The sequence below is a fragment of the Orbicella faveolata genome, unplaced genomic scaffold (genome assembly GCF_042242905.1).
Source record: "Orbicella faveolata isolate gen_17 unplaced genomic scaffold, um_ofav_v1 contig_24, whole genome shotgun sequence".
Classification (NCBI taxonomy): Eukaryota; Metazoa; Cnidaria; class Anthozoa; order Scleractinia; family Merulinidae; genus Orbicella; species Orbicella faveolata.
In genome coordinates, this window is record NW_028301552.1 from 25,471,173 (window position 1) to 25,490,255 (window position 19,083).

At 38.4% G+C, this 19,083-nt stretch overlaps 2 protein-coding genes across 4 annotated transcripts in view; one reads left to right on the forward strand and one right to left on the reverse strand.

Moving 5' to 3' along the window:
• The window catches only part of LOC110047269 (scavenger receptor cysteine-rich domain-containing protein DMBT1-like), a 131,035-nt gene that overhangs the window by 23,310 nt on the left and 88,642 nt on the right, over positions 1-19,083 (reverse strand). For 2 of the 3 annotated variants that reach the window (XM_020753018.2, XM_020753017.2), the window contains exons 9-13: positions 15,465-15,773; positions 15,178-15,288; positions 11,354-11,397; positions 3,292-3,374; positions 977-1,318 (exon numbers count right to left, since the gene is read on the reverse strand). In XM_020753018.2, coding sequence (XP_020608677.2) covers positions 977-1,318; positions 3,292-3,374; positions 11,354-11,397; positions 15,178-15,288; positions 15,465-15,773 — 889 coding nt within the window. Of the gene's footprint in view, positions 1-976; positions 1,319-3,287; positions 3,375-11,353; positions 11,398-15,177; positions 15,289-15,464; positions 15,774-19,083 lie in introns of those variants that run through there. The other variant, XM_089291579.1, reaches the window with a different exon arrangement.
• LOC110047270 (uncharacterized) lies at positions 9,707-10,836 on the forward strand. Its single transcript, XM_020753019.2, has one exon. It carries the CDS (start codon positions 9,747-9,749, stop codon positions 10,656-10,658), a length of 912 nt encoding a protein of 303 aa, XP_020608678.2. The 5' UTR covers positions 9,707-9,746; the 3' UTR covers positions 10,659-10,836.

The window sequence follows — 19,083 nt, forward strand, 5'->3', positions numbered from 1 at the left end:
AAACCATCACCAAGCATGGTTTTGCACTAGCCCATTCAATTAATGTTTTTATTCTTTGTTCCTTTTTTTCCTTTGTTTTTTTCTTTAACGCACACGTTTATGTCAAGAAACCATTTACCTAAAGGCAGTGTTTGTCTCTCTGTTTCTTGTGTTTAAAAAATCGTCTGGAGCTTTTGTAATCATTTGTTTATATCGATTGCTTTCAAACTAACAATATCACGCAGGTTTGTGAAGTAAAAACCAGGAAGACTTTCCCTTGCAATCGAATCGCTAAGGAAAAATATCGAAAAATTGTTCCAGCCTCTACCTCTCTAAAATAACACATGATGACACAGTGCAAGCAACTGTAAAATGGCCTCAGACGGCGGATGTTCGAAACCCGGGGTGACTCCTTTATGAAAAGGTCGGGGACGCTCATTGTCTCAGGTACAAATCAAGGACTCTGGTCTCTTTTAGGGTGTTGATGATGAAATGTCACTATTTTTACCCATCAAAGTATCCTTTAGGGTGCACTAGAAGACAGTAATAAAAGAAACGCTCTCATTTAATTTCTGTTTTCAGGTTTGATTTCCGCTGCGAGTATGCGAGTCGGGTGTACAAGTGCGCACGGCATCCTTTCTTGACAGTGATTAGTAATCAAAGCTATTCCGTTTTAAGTAGTATCTTTTAGGGGTGTAAATGAAGCTTGAGCAATGCCCACATTAGTCTCCTTTGGGAGTTAAATTCAACTTTTCCAACTAGCATCCCTGACCTTTTCATATGGGAGTTCCCCAGGGTTCCAAATGTCTAACAAGAAGTGACAGAGTGAATGAGTGAAATTGTTCCACCACTACAACTTAGTTAAAAACAAAAATGTGACATATAAAAATAATATAGTAATTACCATCAATTTTTATGTGGCTAATCACAACTTACCTTAATTATAAATATTTTTCAAAATCACTTTTACAAAGTAAAGCAAAAACAGGATACATACCTTTTCACTATGAAAACCATCACAAGCAAAGCAATAAGTCCAACTGCAACACCTACTCCAATTAAGATGTACTTGGTGTTCGATTTGACTTTCCTCTGATTAGAATGGCCACCAGCAGGAACCCCTTCGTCTTGACCATCAACCATGACAACCTCATAACCAGCCAGTTTGTATCCATTGTTACTTATAACATCATGAATAAACGTTTTTGGAAACACCTCAGTGGTGTTGGTAATGTACAACACAGCAATTCCTACAAACACACCATTATCTTGTTGCTTTGCAGTTTCTGTAATGACTATCTCGTCCACTTGAAAAATGAGTTTGGCGCTTCCTCCCTTCCTGGTAAGATTGCCATACTAAGGATTAATACGTCATCACAAAAATTATTAAACATTGATAACTTCTTTTAAAAAGTGAGTGTTACTTCCAAGTAATGCAAATAGTTCATTCAGCACCTGGGCTGGGGCAAGCCTTAAAGCATGAATGTGCATGGTGATTCAAAATTTATTTGCAACTATTTATATGAAAGAGAGCTCCTGAAGATGATTTTTTTTAAGAATGATAATCTGAAAGGTTTTCCAAGTAATTTATGCATATAGCATGTATTCGTGATGCCGCTAATGGTCCCGAATTATGAACACACATGCGATTAAATACTCTTCATATTGCTGTGTTTGGTCTAGAATTTTGCTAATTTAATTAACAAAATGTTTTTAATGTTTTGCGGGGGCATAAAGCTCAATAACTGTGTATAAAAGGTCGTTTTAAACTCATTTGTTTGTGACTTTGTTGTTGCAAAATCCGATGCCACTCTTATCAAAGTGGCATTAATCCACATCACCAGTTACCATGGTGATTGAAATGCGATTCTTTGAAATGCATCTAGGAAAAAATGTAAACAATTTCAGATGCCATGAATTTCTATGCAGGTCTAGGCTAAAACCTTTCTCTCTACTTCTAAATCACTCAGCCGAGTGGTTTTACAGCATCTTTTGGTTTTCCAAAATTTTGTGATTTTTTTGGCCACATTCCTTTGATTTACAATTTTTTGGGAACACAGTTTCAGCTTTAAGGATTACAATTATTTTTTCTCGAAAGCACATTTTATACCCTTTCAAATGAGATATTGCATTCTTCACTGCTGTAGATATTTGCGCAGATATTAAAGAAAACATGTGATACTGTAAATTTTGTCATTTTTTTCCGTCAAAAGAGTAATGTACTTCTGGGACCATTGCGGTCATTCTTCAGCCCAACAACATCCCTGTAGCCCACAAACCTGTAACTGCATTACAACATTTACTGACCAACATTTAAGACAGGCACAAACCGAATGACAGACACGGAATTTACAAGATTAAATGTTCTGACTGCCAGGTTTCCTATACAGGCAAGATCAACTAAAACCTAAACCCCACACCAACTGAAACCCCATTTATATGGTCTCGGTTACCCAAGACAACACTCCCTCCGAGTTACCCTGGCCCGAGGTAACTTTTAGCTTCTTTCTCTGCAAAATTCAACCAACCGTTTACATTAGGATCGCAAACCTGTCTCGGGGGATGAGACAACTTGGGTGGGCAAGTTGTCTCGCCTCGGCAGGTAGGGTAACCCATGCGAACGGGACAACTTCTTCATATAAACACTTTAGCTCGCCTAACCGGGACAACGCTTGGCGTGGCAAGTGTCATATAATGCCTAGATTTAGGATTTAAAGCAGAAATTCTATCAAAGAAGTGAAAATTAACTTGGCAAAACCCACTGTGATGGAATGACCGAGGGAAACTCAAAGAAAGAGGGATATCTGAACATTTTATTATTCAGTAAGGGTTATGAAGAATCATGCATTGTCAACATTGAATCGGCCTACAGGAACTACATTTTCTCATATAATTGCGGAGAGGGTTGTCTCAGGTACCTGAGACCACATAACCTTAACGTAGCCTTAACTCTCTCCAGCAGGGAAAAGCAACTGATTTTCAAACAAAATTTTGACCCTTTAGTTGCAAAAGGTATCAGATTAGTTTTGGGTTCTGTCATCTCAAACAAATAAAAAGACCTGACTGAAGCCCTATCAAGTCTGGTTCCAGGGTATATACCATCCTTCCCATCCCAGGTTCCCTAAAGGTGGGTATGGAATAACTTATGTGACTTCAAAATAACACAGAAAATTGAGAATTCAACCAAATGCATTTTTTCATTTGGCAGAATTACTTCTTCATGTAATAGCATTTTAGCAAAATTGCGGATATATTTGGGCTTACTTGCATTCTAAGGGACAGTAGTTAGTTGCTTTAAGTAACATCACTTACCTCAAAGCATCAGAGCAGTCAACTTTTGCACAGTACAAATTGAGGTCTTTCACCATTTTCAGCTTGAAGCTTGTCTTGTTCCACTAAAGAAACATGTTTAAGTGATTAGCGGGTATATATGAGTTCCACATTGTGTTTAGTCTTGTGGTTACCGTTAGCTATGCTGCATGACATATCCCAAATCATGAAGTAATAACCAAAACTACTCAAATTCAAAATGCTTTTTAAGCCAACTCGTGATGTAATACATATGACAGGATAGTCAAAAAGATTTTGACGAGTTTGTATGTTGCATGACACAGCATAAATTTTAAAACAATTATTAATTTACAAATAATCGTTAAGCTTATTTAGGAAGAACACTTCAGCCGTTTTCATCATTACTACTGTTATTGGGTGTCACAAAAATAACTGAATGTAAGTGAAGAATGATCATTGCAGTAAATTTTCCAATTTAAGCAATTGGAAAGAAAAAGCCTGAAAAAATCAGGGCTTCAATGGGATTCAAACCCGTGACCTCTGCAATACCGGAGGTATATAATTCATATATGAATTATTTCATATAAACTTCACATAATAACTGAATGTGTTATTTACACATATATTTTATAAGTTAATAACTATAATCAACTTAATTTCTGTGAAATGAAACCAAATTCACATTTTAATTTCACCTTTAGAATTACCCGGGAGAGTCAAGGGCTATTTTGAAGTTAATTTTTTTTGTCTTTGAGACAAAAATCTTCATTCCCTCATTGCACTAAAAAATTCTTGAATAAGAGGATACATATTACTCACACTGGAGCAGACCCAAAACTGACCAAAATACTTCCAAATCACCAAATATCAAATTATGCGCTTTGTCAGATGACTTTTATGAGCACAAGTACCTGCCAAGCTATCTCCTGACCTCAGTGGTGAGTGAGAAAGAAACAGCAATCCAGTATATCTAAAATATCCATGAATAGCTAACATGGCCAGGTAGTCTGGAAAATGGGGGCCAAGATTGGTGGTTCGAATCCTGGTGTGAGACTTTTTATCCTTCGAGCTAACAATGGATGGTTTCCATTTAGAGGTATTGGACAATAGAAATGCCCAATGTAATAATAAAAGAAAATGATGTGGTATGGAATGTTGAAATAATTCGTGGAAGAAAAACGCTTCTCAAGCGTGAAACCCTTGCACATGATTTTTGCAAAAGTCAAGGTAAAAACCACTGTCAAAGCAGTCGATGGATCGATTTACCTACCCACATTTGTTGTATACCAAATATCTTTAATTTGGGAGCCCTTGTTTGACTCCAAACATGAAAGATCGGTTCACAATGGTCAAGCAAATGTTGCCCCTCGTTCAAAATACCCAGGTCAGCAGAATTATCACCAAAAAACTATTACGAACTCATGATTCACTGACCGAGCAATAATGTCCTTCCCAACTAACTGCTATCACTCCTGAGTCCTCTGACAATTTCTGACCTTCCGCATGTCAGCAGTGACTTGTACTGGCTCCATTTTAAAGCTCGTTTGAAACCCGTCCTTCAGAAATAACCTTACTTGTTCCATAAACCTAATTCCCCCGGCTCTTGGTTTCTGTAGGAACCAGCCTTCACGCTTGGTTTCCAGACTTCCTTTGGTGCAGAACGGTCCTGGTTGGACTTTTGAATTATCAGCGAGAGACAACATTGAAAACTTTCAAGCCTATTGGTGAAGTAGGTGATCGAATTTCTCTTCGTGAGGATGGAAGTTTAGTCCATACTTGCCAAAATTAGCGTGGTGAGGTCATTAAAGGTGGAGAAAACATAAGAGCAGCTGCTTTCATTGAATTCAAACATTATCTGCTTTTCTTCTGACTCCTTGCTTGGTACCTTCATATGTCTGGCTGTGACAACAAAGAATCGTTCATCAATGTCCTTTACTGCTACAAGGCCTGGACATCGAACTTTGAGATCTGACCATGATATCAGTTTCCAGGACCTATGCCATAAGCCTTAGAGACTCTGAGACTGTTGGTGCCATATGAAAAATCATGAAATGTATACAGCTGCAGCAGTTCAGTTCATCTGTTTTGCCTCCAGAGCCTTGCACATATCCGAGGAAGTCAGTTTCTGTTTTCAATTTTTTTTACATTTGAATAGCTTATCTACAATTTCATCTACAACTTATCTACTACGTACTCAGGACAAGCCTGAAACCATCTGATGGTGAGGTTGCCTCCTGGTTACAGATATTTTATTTTAATTATTTTCATTATCATTATTATTATTATCAATATCATTATCATTATCACTGTCATTACAAGTAGGACTGGCAAAACAATGTTATAATTTAATTTATAAAATAACTGAGATACTGCGAGCACTCTGACTGGTCAGAAACCTATGGTTTACTGTCCCGATAAAACCATAGAAAACTGAAACATTTTCCTGTCCTGAAATATGGACGCTGCTCGTGGCGACCTCCCAGATTTTAAGGTGGCTGGTACCAGTTTTCTTGCGTGGGGAGTAGATCACCACATGTGTCACGCGTGAGTAACACGCACGATAGAGGCGTGAGATTTAAAACTCAAAAGACTAAAAGAAATATGACGGCACGCGGCTCATTTCGAACAAGGTCACTTTTGTACTGTTGGAAATGAAATTCGCATATAAAGGAGGCTTTACCTGCTAGAACAACTTTAGTCAATTCTGTGTATTTAAGAGGAATTATTTCAGGAATTCAATGTTTCCCAAATTTCAAAGGCAACTCGATTGATCGTGACAGCCACCGGGAACGTATAAAGGACTTGCAAAACATAGGAAATCTACCCAGAATTTGTGTATAAAATCCTACAGAGTAAGCCCAGGAGGTTGTCTTTAATGACAACTACAACTGTAAATGATGTTTTGGCAGCAAACAAAACAAAACGCCTGTTTGGAGCCCACTCACCCGCACGGGCACTCAAAGCAGTCAGTGGTAGTCAAAACAGCTTATGAGCAACTGCTGATCTTATAAAGTCTGGATTTTTGAATGCGTGGCTACATACGTGGGAATAATGGAACTCGAGAAGGCTTTTACATGAAAACAAGCCTGGTGACCCCTTCTTTTTATTGTTTTAATATAATATTATTATTGAGAAGAAATGTCAGAAAAAAATTTCTTCCGAAAGAAATTTGCACTTTGTGTGAATTGTCGTTTTTCCAAGTTTACAAGAAATCGGCTACGTAAAATTATTTTAAAATTGTTGTGCATTTTCATTTTCAGATGCCAAAAGCTATTGGTTAAAAAAAACTCGGGGTAACCGGGTTAATTTCTTAGTTATTAGTGACATAACTGAACAATTAGGGCTGGAAAATCCCTTTGGAATGTTGCCATGGTAACTGCTGACAACAAAATAACAGCTGTTTTAGGTCAGGTATAGATTATATAATCCAAACCTACAAAAATATTACAGTAGCCCTGGTCTGCCTTTCTGTTCTATTCTTACAAAGTTATGAGCCGTCAAAAACCTGAAAACTGGTAAGAGCCACCCTAATTTATTGACGGCCTTTGGTTTGGAGGAATTCAGAAATGAAAAAGATGCTATGAACGCCAAAAGGAATGAGGCTAGTGGTGAGCAGAGCAAAAAGAAGAGAAGATTTGTGGAGATGGAAAAGCATGTCCTCCATGATATGGCCACAAATTCACAGGCTAAACAAACTAAAAAAGCAACACAATGGGCGGTCTCAGTTTTTACAGGTCTGTTGAAACAGTACAAGTCTATTTTTATTCAGTATTACAAAAAATAAACTTAATTTGCACAAGGGAAAACAAAAGAGGACTCAACCGATATTATTAAAACGTAAACATTTCACTGTTTTCCACTGTGCCAAATTTGTCATTAAAATGGTTCACATGCACACACGCTCCGTCTTTTTGTTTCACTCAAAAATGCTTAAGCTTAGAGATATGTGATTTCTTTTTTCTACAGAGTGGAGTAAGCAGAAATTACACTTTCAGAGCTACAGTATTGTGCAAAAGTAACGCAAACAAATTTCGGCGAAATTCCTGGCTTTTCAGGGCTCTTTGAAGAAATTTCGCTTAAAACGATATTTCCATGAAATTTCCCCACATTTTCGTGACACCTATTGTTTTGATCTGCACGATTTTTCGAACACTAATTCACTTTGCGTGATGATTCACCGTGAATTTTTGAGCGATAATTCGCTCCTCCTGAAAAGTCGCTGCAATTTTTTGAACGATAATACACTCCTCCCGAAAATTCGATGTATTGTTTATCAATAGGCCAAGAGCAAAACACAGTTCGCTAAGTGAAACATACAAAAGACCTTTCCAATCGTTGCGTACAAAAGAAACCATTAATCTGCCGAAATAGCATCACAGCTCGACGAAATGTTAGCTATGAAACTCACCTGGTTATTTCAGAAGGAATGCTAAATTGTTGACTTGACCCAAAACCCTAAAACACCACAGTTCCGATAAATAAATGCAATTGTACTTAATCACTATGTTATACACTTGCCAACACGCCATTTTCACAGCATGTAGAACCACATGATTTTTCTCGCGCCAGACCCCTGTCTCCGTGCCAGTTTGCTGCCATAGCAACTGTTCGTGTTTATATAACTTAGACCAGAAAACATTCCCTCATTCGCTTTACATTTAATATTTATAACACCTCGATGGTCAGTCATCATGCCTTAAGTTTCAAATTATACGAGAACTCAAATCAAGCTCTTTCACAAGCAAGATCTCCACCCAGCTGGAATATTCAGGTCATTGAAGAACAAAGGTTTACTAGTAAGCAGTAGTAAGCCACGCTAGCGTCTCTCGAATCATCAGAAAACTAAAAATTACTGACCCCATGGTGAATCTAATGTGCTTGGGAAGACCAACAAAGGTGTCTGTGGATGCAAAAGCATTAATAGATCAACAGATGCAAAAAAATGATGAGACTATAAGCCAACAGATTCAGAGGATGTTAGCAAAATGTGGGATTTCCGTGAGTTCGTCCACAGTATGAATATCTCGCCAACAGCAAGGCTGGACTCTGCAGCAGACCGCTTATTGTCAGTTCATCCAAGATCTCGCAATATTAGGTCACACATCAGTTCTCTAGTTTTTCTGTAATGTTCTCGTTATGCCGCAATATTTGAATTTTCATATTAAATGTTAAAACTTGTAATAAAATTTTGGAAACGGATTGTTGTTGCAATCATCCATATCTGTGTATCCCTATAAGTTAGAGTCCCAATGATTTTTATTAAGACGACGAAAGTGGAGCGAAATAATTGCGAACTGTTCGAAGACTTAAAGCAACACCCAGTGACCTCAGTTCAGGGTTGTCCGAAAGGTGGATAACGTCATCCAGCCTTTGAACAACTTGGACCAGGGACCCGTTTCTCGAAGGTCTGAGAAGTTCTTGCACTCGGCTGGAAAGCCATAGCAAAATCTCAAACCCTATGATTACAGCACTGTTTTATTCGCATATTCTTAATATGAACAGAGGCTCTCTTCATACGAGAAGTTTCAGGCATATACACCTCTCAGTTTTTAGGTACTTTCCAGGGCTTTCAAGAAAGTTTAATAAACAACTGCAAGGGGACTGGGATGGTGGTAATTCGGTATGGAAATAAACATGACTTGGATTCGCGAGCGTGCACATGCGTTCAGATTGAAAAACCCTCATAAATTGTTTGCGACTGTTTACTTAGCGGCGTAAGTACACAGAACTGGAGATGTTTTTGTTTTCTTTGTGGAACAAACTGAGGTCATTGTCTTTATAATGCGGTTCAGTGTATTCTGATTCTCTGCATATGAAACTGGGCCTGAGCTGAACTTGAGCAAGCAAAGCTGCTTGAAAGCCTTTCGCAAACTTTAGGTGAGTAAGATTTTAGTAACATATTTCTCATAGATAAAATGTTATCCCCTTAATTGGTGATCGATGACTGCAAACTGGCACGTATTTACAAACAACTTATGAGCACGTATTTACAAATTTATCGCTTGTAAGTTACAATACAGTTTTTTCGTATCAGTCACTAAAAGAAAATTGCGTGAACGCTGCCGAACTGCTGTTTGATACGTTGCGAATTTTCGTGTACTGCCTAGCAAACTATTGTTTGTGCTCACGAATTTTCTTTAGCTTAACGAAACTTTGAAGAAAAATCGCCCTTTGTTCAAGCGAATTAACGCTTGATACGCCATGAAATTTCACTTGAACTTTTGTGCGAACTTTTGTCGAAAAGTCATGGGAAAAAAGAATGAAATTTGCGCATTTCGCTTGCATTTCTTTTGCACAATACTGTAGATTAACGTTTCCGTCAGTTTTATGCCAAAGCTCGTAACCAAGATGGAGGAAATTATAGCAGAGCAACACTACTTGCCCTCAGAAATGGCATCGAGATATACCTTAATTTGCCTCCAAACAACGGTGGCATTTCGCTGGCCAGAGATTCCCAATTTGTTCTGTCAAACAAGATGCTAGATGCCAAAATTAAACAGTTAAAGAAAGACAGCATGCAAAACACAACACACAAACCAGCCATTGAGCTGGAAGATCTTGAAATGCTCAAAAACAGTGATATTCTATCACTTACTCACCCCTTGTCGCTTTTGAGAAATGGGTGGTTTCACATCTCATTGTTTTGGTGCCGCTGTGGCTTTGAAGGCCAGCGAAGTCTTAAAAAGAGCAGTTTTGTATTTAGTGAAGATGCGAAGGGCGACCATTTTGTCTCAATGGCACATGATGAAGCAACTAAAAACCACCAAGGCGCTGTTTGTGATGTTGAGAGTTTCGAGAGAAATGCAAGAATGTACAAAACCAGTTGTAAAACCGATGGTTATACCGCTCTTGATTTTGTGCTATCGAAATTGAATCCAGAATGTGAAGCACTATTCCAGTATCCTAAACGAAACTGGGAGCCATCTGACAATGTTTGGTATGAAAACAGGCTGCTCAAAGTAAACAAGCTCTCAACCACGATGAAAGATATCAGCTCCACTGCCAGACTTTCTCGTATCTACACAAATAATTCAGTTAGGGCGACAGCCATAACCTTGTGGGAAAATGCTGGCCTCACAAATCAGGAAATCATGGCGATATCCAGTCACCGCAATGAGTCCAGCCTGCAAAACTACCACAACATGCCTTCTGTACAACAATTTCGCAAATGCAGCAACATCCTTACAGTAGCACTTGGTGATGATAAAGTTCAGCCGACCACTACAGATCAGCTTGTGAGTAACGAAAGAAGGCCTCCGTTACAGCAGCTGCAAGTTCCATCTGTCAACACGGCAATTTCTTACACAAAGCAGAACACAGATGTGTTCAGTCAGATGTTCAGTTCATGCACGATTGGAAATGTCCACGTCTTCAATTTCAAGCCATGACAGAACAATTCTGTTTCCTTTAAACTGAGTGTATCATCTTTCACAGATAGTGGAAATATTGCCTTTTGCATTTCTTTTTCATGCTTGATGAAAAGTTAAGCATTAAATTATTTCTTCGGCACGATCAAGAATGTTTTGAGGGCAGATTTAAAAGATGAAAGAGATGTTGTATTTTTAACAGAATCCGGTACACAGTTCCATAATATAGGTGCGGAGAAAGAAAACGCACGTTCACCGTATGTCACAGAGTTCACAGTAGGGACAGTGAAAAGAAGTTTAGAGGATGAGTGTAGGCTCTGTTGCGGGTGGTATTGTTGTAGGAGGGACGACAAGTACGCTGGACAAAGTCCATGGATAATCTTAAAAGTCTAGTGCTGTAGAGTATAACTTTGGTTTTATATTGGATCTTTATGATTACTAGATTTTTGTTAAAGTAACATTCTTTGGACCTGACTTTAACCTGTTTTGCTCCTTGTGAATATTTAATGTGATTTGGCTTCTTTTTGTCACATAAGCACCCCATAACGTCTTTTAACGGTCATTCCTTCAATTTGCCCCATAATAGATCTACATTATGCAGATTTTTTCGATACCTAAACTCAACATTAATGATCAAAAGAAAGTTAAGAACCTAAACAACCAGCTTACTACACCTTTGTTTTACAGCAAAAGCTACATGCTATGTTTCTTTATACCTGGTCCAGATTTCCATCCAAAACAATTTCTTCAGTATCATTTTCTGCAATAAAATTGACAGAGTAAAAAGCAGCATTAGTCTTGATAACTGTCTTTGTTATTCCAGCCTGTGTTGCCAACCATTTGTCAGTTTGCATACTGTAGTATGCTTACATATTTGTTAAAAAGGTTCATACAGGCATTAGACCTTCATTTCAGGGCCACAGCCTGGGTGAAGTTTATACTGGGGTAGCTCATCATGAGTGCTGAAGGTGCAAACCTCTAGGGGTACTTGGGCATTATCCACTGGGATACTGGGGCATTCTCCCCTGGGATTTTTTTACATATAGCATCTCTGAAATAGCATTTCCAGCCTTCTGAGAGTAGTTTCCAGTAATTTTCCACTGACTAAAATTATCGATCAGATATGTTAATTTGTTGTTGTACTCTTCTGATTTAACAGGTGTATACATACTAATTGCTTTTGAGTGGTACAACTTAGAGAGAGAGAGCGTGCGGTATAGGAATTAAACTTTTTTTTTGGTAGTAGTCTTCAAAAGGAGTCCCTGGATGTTCATGTACACTTAAAGTCTTTATGATCAAATTAGATGTGATGGAAGTTGTTGCAAAATTAATGGCTTCAAAATAGATTTGCTTGTAGTGTTCCTTTGCAGTTTGAAGAAAATGAGGAGTTTGCCATTGTCCAATGTTGAATTGTTTCAGTGATTCTCTCTTTCTTAAAGGTTCGGAGTCTTCCATAGTCTTAATTTCCTTGTCTTTTCTCTGTAAGATGCGAGCCCAAAAGAGATGAAATCACACATCAGTTCAATCTGTTAACAAAATTTTACACCCACTTTCAGTGTAACATGTACAGCAACCATCTTTTGACATGCCATCTCTCAACATGCTATGTAACCTGGCCTACGTAAAAAATGTACGCACCAAAGACTTCTTTACAGTCAAACTTGACTTGTAGTCATGTTAGATGGATTTATTTGACATAAAACTAAGGCTAGGACCATCAAGAAAACATTCTGTGAGACATGGCATGTCGAAAGATGGCCAAAACATGTCACCTATGCACGTAACACTTAAAGCAGGTGTGAACACATCTTGAGCGAGCATATTTCCTTAAACAGCTGATTTTGACGAACTCTGCAAAGCACATCTCAAATTCTCCCACCTAAGAAACTACCACAGTTAAAACTAAACTAATCATACTTTGAACGCCCATGATTGTCTATTTCATTTTTGTGTCCTTTAAGATCTCAAGCAACCTGCCCCAAAGCTCCCTGAGTTGATTAGGATTGTTTAGCACTGATGCTAATGCTTCACCATGCACAGTCCATCGAGTCAGGCAAAGCACATGAACTCTGCTTGACTCAACTCATTCACTATTTTTGCTCTAATTTCATCTAATCTGGTGTTTCTTTGAAGGGAATTTTGTTCTACTAACTTTCCAATTTCTCTGACTGTATCAAGTGAAACACACATACATTTCCCTGATTTTATGGCATCACCTACAGCTAGACAGGGCAGTAACAATGAGAGTACAAGCCGTTTCATGTGACTGATTTAATCTTTGTTTCCACTCCAGTTTTCTCACTTGCCATCGTTACGGCACTGTCATAGCATTGAAAATGAGTAATTTGAACAACCAGATTCATTTGATGCTTGAATGCGAACTCCTTCATTAACTGTTCTTACTATATGGCCAGCTCTGTGAGCGGGCAAGGTGAATCAAATCCTGCGCCGTGATTGGCTACCCGAGCGGGCAAGATGGAGCTATCTTACCCGCTCGGGACTACCCGCTGTGTCCTGCAAGAAAAATTTCCTCGAAAGCCATATAATAAATCCTTTATTGACTGAGTTTGTTCAGTCAAGATGGCTGGATATTGGCCTCGTTCTTTTTTTGCGTGGTTTTGGACCTCGACTCCATCTTGGTCCATAGACACGCAAAAAAAGAACTTCGCCAATATCCAGCCATCTTGACCCAACACTTGGTCAATAACCCATACATCATGGTTTCCATTCTTCTTTCTAGATGGCTCTGGCAGGGATTTCAAAATTAGCCGGCGCCCGGCGCAAGTCACCGGCTACTTCAAGCATTTGCGCTGGGTACTTTTCGTTGCAAAGTTTGTTAATACACAATTTTGCTTTGCCAACGTAGTCATGATCTGATCTTTTTGAGAAAATAAATAAAGTGGTGAAAATCTTAACAGTGTGGCTATTATATATACCTTTCGAACTTCGAAGCAAGAGCAATACTTTTGACGGGCATTAGGTACATGTGCATGTATCAGTTTTGTCAAAACGTGAACATTTTCCACAATGAAGCACTGTTGAAAATTTACGGAGGCAAACAGGTAAACTAATATCATGTCCTGTTCCAGTTTTTAAAGTGACAAAAAAAACAATCGGCTAGTATTTGGCCTAAGTTGACCACAAATTGATCCAGCTCTCCGAGCGTCCGCGTGGTGAATGTGAGAGCAGTCTTCATTGTAAAATGTCACTCCACACGTGCTCCAAACGTATTCTAAGTGAAGGTTTGAAAGGTGTCGTAACACTAAAGGCCTTCAGCAATGCAAGTGCTCGGAATTTAAGACAAACGAAAACTCAAAAAATGTCAAAACATTGAAGCAGAAACGAAACGAGATCGCTGATTTGTTGTGATACTTCAAAATCAGTTTTCGGTCATGAAAATGCACCTCAACACAGAGATTTTCAAGTTTTCCAGGGTCTTAACCCCATTCCCATCCCTGTGCTGAAGGGGGTAGCCATTCCGGCACTCTTCTACACGTGGCCTCCTTTATCATGACCCTAGAGTGTGCAGCCTACTTTATGATTTCCACCTGCTACTTTATTGCAATTTGAAAACCCTGTCTGGTCTCACGGATTTAAGATGTGTGCATTACTTAATGAACATTTCACTTTTTAATTGTTGAAGCCATAAAAATTTTCATGTTCTATCAAATTAAAATGAACACCTTGACATTTTCAAAGAGAAACATGAAGAGCCTGGCTGCTGGCCAAAGTGTGTGTCACCCCTTCCCCATGCTACCGCTCTGACTTTCAAGGACTATTGAACAACAACAACAACTTTATTTGTACTCATTCAGCTAGAAATTAAATGAACAAAAATATGTTTAAAATAAAAAGAGTACATGGCTGTCTGAAATAACCTTAATGGGCTAATAAGCCTAGGCAGCCATCCTCAGTGATTTAAAACAATGATTTATTTGGGTCAAATAAGAAGGGAAAATAAGAAAAAGACATGCAAGAACACACAAAGCACACACACACAAAGACTAATTATACATACAGATTTAAAGAAAAATAGGTGGATGATACAGTGCACTGATGAGAATAGTTATACTTTACAAACAGAGTTACAGATATTCAATATGCACTAATAGCTTGCAATAATGGTTGGCTTGATCTTTTTCTTATAAGGTTAATATCATCACTAATATCATTCCACATCTTTGCACCTTGATATCTAATGTTAAAGAGTCCATAGTTTGTTCTAGTTTTTGGGAGAGCATAAGTCACTCTAGACTCACAGTCTGAGGATAATTCAGCACTATTCAAGGATTGGTTTCCAACAGAATCACTACTGAAATTTGTTCTTGTTACTGGGCACACAAAATACAAAATATTGGATTATCTTGCCTGTTGTGTACTTCACTTAATAATCACGTAACTCCTGTATAATCAAAATCAATGCTTTTGTTGATTTACAGTTCAAATACTTACTTCAATATCAAAATGTAAAGAAAAAAAAAGGAAACAATAAACCAATAGCTGCAAAAATATGTTAAAACTGAGATCAATTATTTCTTACCAACAGACACACCACATGTTTCGCCAACATAGTATGGTTTACATTGACATGTTCCTGAAGCATCACTACAACTGCCACCATTTAAACAGGGTAAAGATTCACTGCAAAAGGCTTAAAGAGGCAAAATGAACTACTTAAGTAACAACTTTAATATAACTTTTTCCATTTATTAACAATGTACATGCAAACAGTAACTTCAGGTAAGAAGCACTACCCAAACACAGAGCCATGAAAACTGAACAAGAAGTAACAGTTTATATTGGCAATATTATGGCAAAAATTCCTACCATTGGTGCAACTGACCCCTGCATCATTCTGATGGGAACAGTTGTGAGCTGTCCAGCCCAGGTGGCGACAGAAGGACAAGGAAAGTTCATCTCCATTACATTGCACTTGATCCAAGAAAATCTGACCAGACCCTGCACCAAATCTAGCACAGCAATTTGCAGACTCAGCTCGTCTGTAGCCAAGCTGACGACAAACTACATTGGCAGCATTTTGGTCCCAGCCATGGTCGCACACTGTTCCCCACAAACCCTCATATTGAACTTCTACTCGTCCCCTCATATGAGACTGACCACCCACCAGCCGAATATCTGAAGAGAGAGCAGTGAACTTAGTAAACAACTTAAATGAAATATGGTGGTTAACCCACTGACGCCTCATTATGCTGGCCATAACCGACTGCGACAAGCATTGCCCTTTGTTCTACTTCTGACGTCATCAGCTTTCAAGAGACTATTTATTTTCAAGTCAGATAAATCAGCGGCCAAACTATTAAAAAGAATGGCTAAAAGATCTCAAATTTAAGTCCCGAACCGATTTTAAGGCAAGAAATTTTGTTTTTGCCACGTGACAAAATGCTGAAATTGTTTTCCATAGCAAAGAACGGTGACATGCGTAAATCACCAATTAAGTCTACAAAACTAACCCAAACATCAAGAAATTGATAGAATCTCCAATGTGGTGAATTAGCAGCCAATCTATTGAAAAAAAGCCAGGTAATAAAAGCCAAACATAAAGTAAAACCCACTTTGAAAACAGAACATCAAATAATTTGTGTGTCGTGTAGCAAAACGCCGAAATTGATTTACACAGTGAAAGAGAAGCGAACTGTGGGATAAAGACAAAGACAAAAACAAGCCAATTTTTTTATTAGATTTATAGGATTTTTCTTGTGGCAAATTAGCGGCCAAACATCAAATAATATGAAGCCAAACGGAAGCCAAATAATCTCTAAAAACAAACCTGAAAACAAGAATTGTAAAATTATAATTTTCTCGCCCGGGCAACTAATGTAAACAAACCAACACAGCAAAACCGAATATGCAAATAATTCACAACACAAAAACATGGCCAAAACTAATAAAACTAATCATTACGGTAAGTACTGATCTTAATTATTTGAGTTTCTTTCAGGATATATCGGCATTTGGCTGATGAGAACTCAGGTGATGAAGGATAACGTGCAAACGAAAAGTTAATTTACAACATGTGATAATCCATGAAGCAAACTTCCTTACAAAGAGCTACACCACACTGCACGCATTCAAAAGCACTTTCTATGGGCAACCTTTGGGAGTTTTTGTACCCACCCTCTTACACTGAACACATTGCCTTTTCCTTCCCTTAATTTTATCAATAAAATGTTTCCCTGCATTCCCCTCCTCAAGTAAACAAGTCTTGATCTTACGGCACTTTGATGATTGTGTGGGAGACACACTAGTTGAATATCCCCGATCAACTGCCTGGCTAAGCCTGTCCTAAATTTCAGTTCCCTAACCTTACCCATCCCTTGGTTTAACCGATGGTAATTAAAAAGAACAAAAGCATTACATATCGATACATCAATCAGAAACCAAGAAGTATACCTATACCACTTATACGAAGAATGACTTAGAGAATAACATTCGCGCAATTGATTGGTGCGGTCAACATCCCCCATAGAGCTATTGTGTGAATTAATTACAACAGGCTTTTGGACTTCCCTATCACCCTGATTAACTTCCAGATCATCCGCTAGAGGGCTTAAATTAGTTGCCATAACACTAACATCCTGTTTGTCACGCCACTTGGTGAAAACTTCGTGGCCTTTCTGACGAACTAACTTCTCCTCAACCCTCAATTTGTCTTTTGCACATGATAGCAAGTCCTTACAATTACATCTTACAGTCCCGCAAGTGTAAGTATCATTGGCTTCTAAATGCTCTAATAGCTTAGTTGACGTAAAAAAAATATCGAAAAATACATGATGATTCCTATTCATATAAGGTCTAATTAACTTAGTCACTACATCATAACCTAACCCATAAATAAGCCAACAGGCATCAACTTCTTTACCTAAGTATACATCAAAATTCAAAACATACCCATCACTAGAATCGGCCGCCATCCAAACTTTAATTCCATACTTAGTAGGTTTAGCAGGCATGCATTGTCTAAAGGATAACCTCCCCCTAAAACCGATGATACCCTCATACACAGAGAGATTCTTAGTAGGTTTAAACTTAGTTTGACAATTACGTAAAATAGAGTTAAATATCAGCCTCATCTTATAAAGGTGGTCAAAGCCTGGTGTTCCCCGAGTGGGCTCTACACTAGAATCACTAAAATGCAAATAACAATTGATTTCCTGAAATCTATTCCTAGTCATAACCTTCTTAATGCACTGGTTTCCAAAATAATCATCAGATGACCAACATAACGCTGACTGAGGGAGACTACTGATACCTATAATTATGTTTATTCCAATAAATGCCTTTAGCTATGCACGCGTAACCGGAACAAAATTAGCGAGGTGCTCAGGTGAATTTGAAAGTTTTTGGCAAGCATAGCGGCTAGTTTCTACGACAATTAAATCCCATAAATTATTATCTACAAACTCTACAAAGTAATCTAAAGGATTAGGAATCTCAGGTAAGTTAAAATTAAGGCCAGTTGCTACTGTGAAGTCCGAGATGGTGAAGTCGCTGAGATGGTCAGTCCATCGAACTTCTTCTTCTTCATTGTTGGTTCCTCCAGGTACTGGGACGCCATCGTTGTCCTCTTAGCCTTCAAGATCTACATCACTATCACTATCATTATTACTATGTCTACCCTCAAACCCAGCAAAGCTTCCTTCATCCCCTGAGTGTTCAAAAATAGCTGCAAGATCTGGTTCTCTCAGAGTTCTTAGCCATTGTCTCACGCAATTTGATTGTGCACGTGAAGAAAATTTTTCAGAAATCCCCACCTCGTGGGCTGTCTCATCAGCTGTCAAAAAATGCGCATAAGACGGCAAATGATTGGCTAATTACCCCTTTTTATCTTTATGACAAGAAAATAACGAAGTGCCTTGAGGGAGAGTAGGGAGAGGACCTAGTCCCCATGCACTTTTTTTCAGGCGGTTATGGGCGGCATGGGAAATTGGAGGGGTTTTTCGCACGGGTGGTTATGGGCGGCATGGGAGTCAATGGGTTAAAGTGCCACTAGCCCCCAAAATTTTTTTCACTAATATAAATTTCCTTTTTCTCCTGATCACCACTGTGAAAAAATTATCGTTGTAGCTATTTTGTTTAACTTTGTTTATTTTTTATTTACAAAGTTTGTAAATTTGCCCTTTTCCATGTTCACTACCGAGGAATAGCGGATGTGAATTACAAGGACAGAATATAGCAGGCCAAAAATCCAAGTAATCAGATGCGTAGAGCAGTGTGTAGTGTTAAAACGAACTCGACAAGAACTTCTGACTACAATGTAAACAGAGTTTAATTGACAGAGATCAATGTTCCATAAAAACTCAGTTGAAACAAATCACGTGCCAAGACAAAGGTAGAATTAAACCATGTGCCGTAAGCTTAGCCGTAAGTCATATGATGTAAACTGTATGCCGGTTCGAACTGAAATACAATAACGAAAATAGAAGCT